We start from the raw sequence: 10,727 nt of genomic DNA on the forward strand, positions 1-10,727 counted from the left end.
TGGCAAGTTTGTATATATTTTGGTGACACCATTTTATGGAGTTGTATCTCTTGACTACGTGACACTACACGATGGTGTTACTGGAAGTTTTTTCAGGAAACACAAAAATTTATTTATAACTCATCAAGAACCAAGCATTAATGTACAGCTTTACTTAATACATTTTTTTTTTATCTTGTACAATATTTACCTATACCTGAAAAACTGATATATTTATTTCCTCGCACATTCTTTTTTGTTGTCTTGACATTCTTATGTTTGTAGAAACAATTACAAATCAGATTGTAAAAGCTACATATTTCATATTCCAACTTGATGATCAGATGATCTGGATCTTTTTCTCAAAGAAAACAATTTCTTAAGAGAATATTGCCCCAAGTTAAGTATAATATCCAATAATCAGATATAGTTTATTAAATTACATAATAGAAAGTCCTGATGCTATTCAATGATCCTATCCTAATAAGTATGTTGTGTGCTAAAAAGTATGTCAGTTTCAGGAGGCCTAGGTCTGGTCAAGTGTGAGGAAGACATAATCACATGTGTATGATGGATTATATGTAATACCTTTGTTTCAGCAGGAAGTTGGACTGGGGATGGCGATGAACAGTGTGGATATGTGTGTGTGTGCTGGGCTTCCTTGATTGGACTTCTGTAGGAACAGTATGGACAATGTTTCTATGGGCATAATGGTGGGCAGTGACCTTCGACCTTATGCCTGTCAAGTGTGTAACAAACGCTTTACACAGAAGGCCCACCTCATCACACATAAGCGGACGCACACAGGAGAGAAACCTTATGCTTGTCACATCTGCCACAAACGGTAAGCTGGCGATTGTCTACAGTAACATGCCATAAGTGTTCGGTCACTGATTAATTTTACATTTTATTCTTCACATGTATTGCAGTGTTTTTCACAAAGACTTGTCCTCGTTTCATTTCTTAATCAATTTTAGAAAATAGAAAAAAATACGCTTATAGAAAATAATCAAGTTATCATTTTGATAAAATGTTCATAATTTTCTGATTTCATGTCCTTGAGAAATGACAGATTCATATTTGATTATTTTACGTGTTCCGGCCAAGTTCATAGCTACCATTTATAGAAATCAGTCAACCAGTTTAGTGACATCACTCTAGCAACTTCATTTCTGAATAAAGTTTGATAAAACTAAAGGTCAGTTTGTATTTCAGTGTTCCATTTCTGGAACATATATTGTATTTGAATTGATTAGGTGCCTGTTCTTATAAGGGCATCCCCAGGGAGAACAGAAATTTAACCTGAATTACTCATTGTCAAATTCCTAATTAAAAAGAAATGGTTTTGCTGAATACATGTAATGGATTAAGTGATTTCTGTAAATTTTGTCTTGACTTGTAGATTTGCCCAGTCCTCGCACCTGAACACACACAAACGTATCCATACAGGTGAAAAGCCCTACTTCTGTACTCTCTGTAATGTGGGCTACTGTCGTAAACAACGACTAGAGCTTCATCTTCTACACCAGCATTCCCGTGAGGCACTCGCCGCGGCCAACATCACCATTCCTGATGACCTGAAGCTTGAAGCCCAAGGTCAAGAAAATCCTGCTCTTAATCTTCTTGAATTCCAGGAATCTAGCATTGTGTTTCCAAACAATGGACAAATGAACAGTATAGCTGGAAACATAGATAGGGCAAGTCCAATGGACTCAACTGTTTCAAGTTTTGCATCCAGTCGACGGAAACCTTCCGTGGTGAAGCGGATCAATCTCAGTGACCAAGAGGAAAACGAAAACCTGATAAAGAGTGAGCCAATAGATGGCGGTGAATACATGGTGACAGGCAGTGGAAGTACCTCCGAGGTAGGGGAGGGACTTTTTACGCGTGACCAGGTTGACACCAGTTATAATGCAGGGCAAAATAGTAGCGAGAAGGGCAGGTCAACAGGTAGGTCAACAGGTAAGGGGTCAGAGGTCACAGAGGCTTGTGGGGTGAGCACTACTGATATGAACAATAGCGGGTCGGGAGATGAAATCGAGGGAGACGGAGCTAGTGTGACTAGCGAGAGTAATCTGTCTGGGTCAGAACAGAGCTTGCCCACATCTGTACGCAAACGTTCAATGCTGTCTTATTCCACTTTGGGTCGCAGTCCGAAATCTGTCAAACGACATCACCAGCAACACGCTAACAATACAGGGGGACAGAGAAACACACTCCCTACTTACCAGCAGCAGATTGGCACAAATTCCCGTATCTGTCTGGTCAACTTTACGAGTGATGACCTGATCACGCATCTCATGTCGCGGGATGATGTTTATCGGTGTGATTTCTGTTGCATTGTATTCCAGGATGCTGCTATGTATCATCTCCACCGTAGCATGCATGAAAAGATGGATGTACGATGCTGTAACCTGTGTGGTAAGCTGGCCCAGGACAAGTATGACTTCCTTGCTCACTTTCTTAGCGAACATAAGTGATTTTGAAATTTTTCATTTGTAACCTAAATGCAACTGAAATGTATTTCACTTTTTTTTCTTCCAAAGAAAAGAAATTTCTCTGTTTTTTCTCCACTCTTTTTTTTTTTTAAATTTGTTTTTGCTTTGTTTCAAAATAAATTGTTGTATTTAGTTCCAAAATACATATACTGTATGTTCCCCCCGAATATTTCAGTGTATACATTGCTGAAAAGGCATCTTCTATTAACATATGTTGATTTAAAAGACAACACATACATTGTTAGGGGGATGCGACATTCTATGGGCCAAGGTTTCAGATCAATTATCTGCATGCCATGATGTATTGATGACATTGTTGCTTGGTTTGAGTATATATATACAGCCAAGATCACAGGTACTAGTCGCATTTGATTTTTTATGTCTTTTCATAGTAAGCAGATAGGTATGCATGACAGTGTTGACAATGGAATTTGTCAAACTTTATGTGGCAATCCGCCTCTTTATCTGGACACAAAAAGGAAACAATTATATTACATAAAATATGTAAAAGAGAAAACGATAGTTTTTATGCTTATTTTTAAGCATATTCCTTCAGCCAGTTGCAAGCTGAAGGCCATTGATAGTGAAAAATCCATTTTTAAAGGATTGTGGATAAGTCTTCAAATGCTGTTGATTGTTATCTAAAGTTGCAATATGAAAAAAACTGAATGTCGAAAAATCAGGTTGTCTCAGCACGTTGGGATGGCAGAAGTTAGGAAATTATGTATTATGTAACAGTAAAATATAGTAAAGTATGTATTAATAGCAATACGAAGGAAACATGTTTTGTAACCAGTACTTGTGGATGAAGTAAGAATCATATGCAACTGTGTAGATCATATTCCGACTATATGGTTGCATTTTTGGAGTACTATTGCAAATGCAACTGTTTCAGGAGAGCAAGCATGCAAGTTATTCAGCTCTGCATGAAAGTCTCTTTTCCAGAACTTGGAAATATTTTCCGGTATTAATCATTTACAAATGAATTAAAATATTAACTCATCTGTAACCTTGGCCTGTATCTATGTCGTTTAATTGCTGTAAAAATGTTACAAATATGTATGTGCTTTGTAACTACATGTAATTATTTATCTAACACAATTCTACCGAGGCTGTACTATAACCTACTAAGCTGTGTTACTGTTAAGTTTAAGTGTGGATCATGTCTAGTATATATTATACAATGTATACAACAGTCTCCATCACTACCGAAAACATTATTTCTATTAGTTAGCTTTTTTTGCATAAATTTGTTAATTGTTTTTATGTACTAACATATATGGTGATACACTTAAAATAATGATAGAAGTCATATTAACTGATTCATCCCTGAAGACACATTTGAACTCTTCTAATTCAAACGTTGGAATAGTTCATTATGAAATTTCGGGGTTGAATGAGTTGAAGTAGAAAAATGTACAGTATGTGTATATTTATAGTTTTAAGTTGTAATCTTTCAAGCAGAATCTTCATTTGGAAAGTTTCGCTCATAATTAGTCTAACAAGGTTTGTTAAAGTGTGAATTCTTGCCACACTACTTAGGATGTTAGCACTATAGAGTTTGCAGAGTATATTAGCACCTGAAACAAAGTAAGAATACATTTTTGATAAAATTATATCTATCAAAGCTGTCTAACTAAGTGCACAATCAAAGATTAGCTTTGAAATATTACAGCATCAGAGAATTGCAGATCTCCCTCACCACCACCAAAAAAGGAGAGCTTCAAATCTCAATTACATATGTAAGATATTATAAGCATAGCACCAAAACTATAGCTATGATTAGACTACTTAATGGTATATTTGAACAAAACACAATAGTATGACTAAAATCCATTAACTGATGTATTCCCTTAAAGATTGTCTGAATCCAGAATACCTGTAGAATTAAACATCGATAGTCACCTGAAGTTTCAATTGCACTGTAATAATAGTGATAAGTATTTTAAACTTAAGGAGACTCATACCAGTGCTAAAAACTGAAACTATACATTTAAAACTGATTTTTCAGGTACAACTACAGCTTTGACAAATATTTTTTGAAAAGAAAAGTAATAACAAAATATGGAACGCCAGTAGTGTTGTTCTAAAAATAAAAAGTGATTGTAGCAAGACCAGGATTCGAACCCAGGACTTTACTTCAAATCGTTATACTTTTGCTATAACCAATTTAAAACACTGTACTTGGTCAACGGAATTGTCATGGTCCAACTGTGCTACAGATATATCCAATACAAATTAAGGGGAAGTTACTGTTTATACATAAATCAAGCTGCTGTCAGACAGGGATCCTCGATATAACCTACCTTTATCAACCAGAATAATTGTAACTGTACACATTTGAACATATTTCTACCAGTCAGAGTCATTGTAACCCTATACAAATACATTACAAATCTTTGCCATTCAGAATCATTTTAACCCAATACATAAAAAATATAATAAAGACTTTTTGTCCAAAATATTCACATTATCTTGTATGTTTCTCTATAAAAATAATTATTCAAGTTTTTGTTGAGCAAGCAATATTTGTTGTACCGTCAGGTATGTAAGTATGTGTATACCATTCATCTATAATTAGACATGTTCCATTATAATTATACATGTTCCATTAACTGCAGTGATACATTACATGCTTAGTTTTGAAAAACAAACAGCAGACTGAATTCTTTGATTTCTTTGTTTTGTTTTGAAATTTGTTAATTAATGATATAATTATTGAAGGTAACATAATGTGTATCTGTTTATACTTTTTTTATGGAATACAGATGTACCATCACACAGTCAATGACATTACAGTGTATTACTAATAAGGAATTAAGGGTATATGCTACCTTTCTGTGACATCACCAAATTTCAAAAAAGAATTCTACACTTAAGGGTATATGCTACCTTACTGAGACCTGTATCACCATTCAAAAAGAGTTGCACACTGATTGAAATACCTCCTTTACCAAAGAGTTCTTTGTTGTACGCTATTTTACTGTGATATATTAGATCCGTTTCAAGATTGTGTCCTGCTTTCAGGAACCTGTAAGTTATCTTTTAATGAATGGGAAATCAGGACTTTAAATTAGGAAATTATCTATTCCACTCAGCTTAGGGTACACATGAATACAAGAATTCATAACACTTGTTATTATATAATGCTTAGGAAAGTGTTTTAAGGGAGATTACTCTCATTCCAGTCACTGGTTGAATGTGTAAGATGGCATGTCTCTTTAAGGGATCTAACTTTTACATAAAACACAGGCATAATAGGTAAAGTTGCATGTCTCCTGAGGGAAATTACTTTATCATAAATAACAAGTATAATGTATAAGGTAGAATGACTGAATGTCTCCTTAAGGGAAATAACTCTTACACAAATCACAGGTATATATTGTAACCATTCCTTGTTTTCAATCTGGGTGCCACTGTACAGTGTATAAGAACTTTTTGGTATGCTGTTGGTAAAATTCCTATAATCTTTATGAGCTCATTTTGCTATCATTTTGAGGAAAAAAATGGTTTTATTTCAGAGTTAAAGAAATTTAACTTTTTCTTTTTTGAATTTTCTTCCTTAGGCTGTTTTCTTTCTGCTTAACTATATTTTTGTTAATGACTGTTATTCACCTATTATGAGTGCTTGTTTTGACTTTGGTGGAAAGCTATATTCACAAACACATTTAATGTATATTAAATTCTCTTGCGGAACAAGTAAGCTTTATAAAAATTCTGCAATAAATATGATCACGAGCCTGAGGAAAAGATGAGCATGTAAAAATATAAGAAGTTTTTATTGTCATTAGAATGTTCTCTGCTACCGATCTATAAACAGACTTATTGTTGATGATGCTGACATTATATATGATGTCTATGTGATAGTGTGTGATTATATTACCAATGTATATTGTAGATAGGTTGTGTATGGGTCGTGTCTTTGTTATAATACCATACATAATGCCAATTCGAGTTTTATTCGGTGATTATTACGTCGGATAGTATCCGAAATTTCCGTCGACAACTGATAACATTGTTGATAATTATTTAATTCATGAATATCAAATTACCATAATTAAGTTGCTGCTCTTTAAAATTAAAACAAATCAATTTTACTCCATATATGCTTCAGAATATGCATGCTTCACTTATCCTTAGTCGAGATCAACATTTCTAGAAAAAAATGAATCTCTACCTGTGGTTCTTTAGGGTCCCTTTTACCTTGATATTCACCTTTATATTAGGTAACACATTTGCTAACAAAAGAAAAAGAAAAAAAGTTGTTACAAGTTTAGAGGTCAGTCCGTCACCTTATATTCAGATATAATTTGATTGCATTCTCCTACTGAACTCCCGGTACTCCTTTCTATATTCATGATATGCACAGTTTGCTTTGGAATGTTGGTAGGTCAAAAGCAAAGGTCAAATGCCAAGGTCAACATCATATTGCTTACTGTAAATATAATTTCAGTTTTATAAGGTCTTGTAATCCAGTGAGCGTGAGAAAATTGAAACATAACAAAAATGGAGAAAGTTGAGACCAAAAAAAATTTGCACAATATTTTAATGAATGAACACCATAATAACTTGTCCGAATTGTTCTGACGTTTTATCGACTTTTTTCATATCGGTCTGTCGTCGATTAACGTCAGAACTCCGCCCCTCTATAATATGCGGGAAATATGCGACCTGCACCCGGAGCGCACTTCAAACTGATATTTTAGAAACAAATCGTCACTTTCAGACACATGTCCCACATGGATCGAAAGATCTATTCTTTATGCACTAGGTGGTATCAATTACATGTTTCAAAGATCATTACGAAAAGTATTTTCCAACATTTTCTATACCAACCCATGTTTTTAATGGAAATTAGGCCATGAGCAATGTCACATCATGACGAGATCTCACGTTACCAAAGGTATTTCCCAACGATATGACGTAGGCCGGCAAGATTTTAGTCACGTGGCATTAGAAGTTTGAAAAAATATGTTTTTAGTGATTGTATTGGTTGTTTGAGGCATGTTATGTATGTTCATCTTGTGGGCCGGAATTCGGATGTTAATCAATGACAGACCGACATGAAAAAAGTCGATAAAACGTCAGAATAATTCGGACTAGTTATTATAACATATTCATTTTGGTACTGAAATGTTTGTGCAGTTCCAAGTAAAAATATTACACAAATTAATTCAATATTATTCAGTTTGTGAAGGCATATGCTTTTAAATGGTATTGTGCCACAATGGAAGAAGTGCTTGTAATGACTATAAGATCAATTTATCAGAGCTTAGCTTTATACTTTCACAATGGCAAAATATGCTACATGTACCAGTATTTCCTATTGATTTTTTTTTTAAAAAGTTTTCAAATAACATGTCTTGGCAATCCCTGTATCACAGTAATTGTGTAATTATATAGCAAATGTATGTGTTAATTGAAATGTATGGAAGATCTCATAATGTGTGTTAAACCTCTGAGAAAGAGTCAAGTAAAGGGTCCGGCCAATGATCTAATAACTAATTTAACTTTATTTCATACAGAAATATATTTAACCGTATTCATATTTCAATCTGCTAATCATTTTTTATTTACAACAGGATTTCCATTTGATAGCACTCCAGGATCTAATGAATTAAAGTACACACGTACCCATCATGACCAAATTATAACATTTTGTAGTGTACCATCATCCGTAATTTATTATAATCAATGTGTATTGTTGACATAATATTAATTCACCTTAATTGTTTTAATTTTTTTCCTTTTAATTATACAAATTGTCTTCACTTGTAGTGCAAAATTGATCTTACTACCGACTTCAATTTTTATTATTATTTTTCAATCATTTTTTATTGTTCCATATACAATTTAGTTAGTTTCTGTTTTGCTCCTTGCTGTGTTAATGCTTTTTTTTAAAGTTTTGTATATGCTAGTCTCTGTGTGTTTTGTTATATGTGTGTGGCTTATGCTTAGGATTTTCATTACAAGACATAGATATATATGTTGTAGCATTTTCTTTAAGTTGATACTGTGTGATATGTACCCACTACACTGGCAGTTGGATTTTTGTAGGCTGATAAAGAATTTTGGATCATGTTCATTTTTCCTGCTCAATGACTATTGCTTTGAACCTTATCCTGATCAAGTGCAGAGCTGAAAATAGTTTTCAGAACCCCATTCTTCTTTATGTGTTTAAGGTAAGAGAGTACCATTGCATAGATATCAGGAAGAGGTATTAATGGGCATCCACCCTATGAACAGAAAAAATGGCAAAGTGGGGGTGGGCTTATTACCAGACATGGGCTTATCACCTGTAAAATACTTCATTTTGATGCTGTGTATTTACAATTGCTGGATAGCAACATTGGTTAAGTGTATGTAAGGTTTGGTATAGTTTAGGTTCTAAGTTCAATCCTTGTATTTTTGTTTTGAAACGTACTAAACCTTTTACCACTATAAATCTGTATATTGCATGGTTAGTTCTGAATTATATAGAACTCTTCTCTAGAAAAGGACTTGCACAAGCGTTTCATATAGTAGGATATAAGTGGATGTAGGCATTGCTGCCTCTATTTCCTAATCAATATAATTTGAAATACCTTGTGATAGATATAAAATAAGTTTTATATATAAGATACTATATGATCATACTTCAACTCAAGATCTTTCCAGATATTTGTCAAATACTAAGTGATAATAGTGAATGGCAATAAGATTTTGACTAGATAGGACTTTTTACATCAAATCAAGTATACAATATAAGGACTCAATGGACCTGAATTATTTGTCCATCTACCTGACATCAGTTATATACAATATATACTGCTGAATAATTCATGATATCAATTATTCATGTCCCCTTGCTTCAATATATACTTTCATTAGATATCAGAATCCAGAGCAGATTGTGTAGACTGTTACCTAACAGGGGACGTACCATACTCAATCTACCAACTTGAAGAAACGCTATAATGTTTTGGAGGAGATACATTAAGCTTAATTATCGTTTCATTTCATTGCTTTGTTAAAATATTGTTGATAGATTTACTATGCCAGTGCATATGTCCGAGTTGCCCACAGAATATGTACCAGGAAAATATATTATTGAGGCAATCAATTTACATGTGTGCATAAAACTTAATGGGCCTGCAGACTGGTTCAATGTTTAGTCAGCTTAACAATTCAACGACACAAATTTTCAAAATTCTATTTTTGAGAAATATCTGATTATCTGAAAACCTACACACATTTCTTTTAACTTCTTGTGCATGAGCAATCATTTTGGATCCATACCGATATACAGATTTAAATATGAGTTTGAAATGTTTTGAAATAATCAATACAAATATGAAGTAAAAAAGCACCTACCGGTATTTAGGAATTAAGTTTGTTGATTTACTGCACCATATGAAATATATTATTTAATTGGCATTATGCTAACAAGGCTTGAAATTCAGAATTAATAGTTTATGTATGGAGATTAAAAAGGAATACCCAGACAAAAAAGTACAGAAATATTTTAATTTTTTCATATATTTCAGAAGATTTTTTTAAATGAAAATGTTTGTTAATGACTCATTAAGTTGACCAAACATTGAACAAGTTGAACTTTGATTTACTGTACCGACAAGCTACATCTTTCAAATGGAAATTGCTTATGATTGCTATGATTCTGATGATCTTGAATTGTTACAAATGTTATCTTTGGAAGATAACAATGAAAGGCATACAAACTAAATGCATGTTTAATAGTGTTAAATGTAAAATTTGAGCTTTAACAAAATGTCTATTTTATAGAAAACAATAACACCAATAGATTTAGATGGCTAAAGTCTATCTTGACTTCATTATGTTTTCCAGTTTTGAGATTTTGAACAAAAATATCAAATTAATTTTTAAGAATATTCATAATGGTAAACCTTATTTTACTTGTTACGTTAAGATGTGTTAGGAAATTCTATCTGATCTAAATCACCTACATAAACTACATCTAGGCCTTTTCTATCTGATCTAAATCACATTCGTAAACTACATCTAGGCCTGGCAGAATTAGGCCAGTGTAGTACAAATTATAATGACCAGTTGAAATAAGCTTTGGTCAAAGATTTGATTGGTTGTCAGAAGAGAAAATTCATTCATTTATAAGTAAAATTGAAGTAAAAGTTGTGATAATAAATTCGATATTTTTGTTCCAACTCAAAAAAAACCGAAAAGACAAATTTTGTAGAAGATACTGTAGTTATTGTTATCTTCATAAACAGGCAT

At 33.2% G+C, this 10,727-nt stretch overlaps 1 protein-coding gene across 2 annotated transcripts in view; it reads left to right on the plus strand.

Moving 5' to 3' along the window:
- Window positions 1–7,129, plus strand: part of LOC110445114 (DNA-binding protein Ikaros-like) — a 10,598-nt gene extending 3,469 nt beyond the window's left edge. Inside the window, exons 2-3 of one of the 2 annotated variants that reach the window (XM_021489525.1) lie at window positions 579–823; window positions 1,382–7,129. In XM_021489525.1, coding sequence (XP_021345200.1) covers window positions 666–823; window positions 1,382–2,459 — 1,236 coding nt within the window. In that variant the 5' untranslated portion in view covers window positions 579–665 and the 3' untranslated portion in view covers window positions 2,460–7,129. The remainder of the gene's footprint in view (window positions 1–578; window positions 824–1,381) is intronic. The other variant, XM_021489524.1, reaches the window with a different exon arrangement.
- Window positions 7,130–10,727: the final 3,598 nt, after the last annotated feature.

Source organism: Mizuhopecten yessoensis, unplaced genomic scaffold (assembly GCF_002113885.1).
Source record: "Mizuhopecten yessoensis strain PY_sf001 unplaced genomic scaffold, ASM211388v2 scaffold8653.2, whole genome shotgun sequence".
In the NCBI taxonomy this organism is placed as follows: Eukaryota; Metazoa; Mollusca; class Bivalvia; order Pectinida; family Pectinidae; genus Mizuhopecten; species Mizuhopecten yessoensis.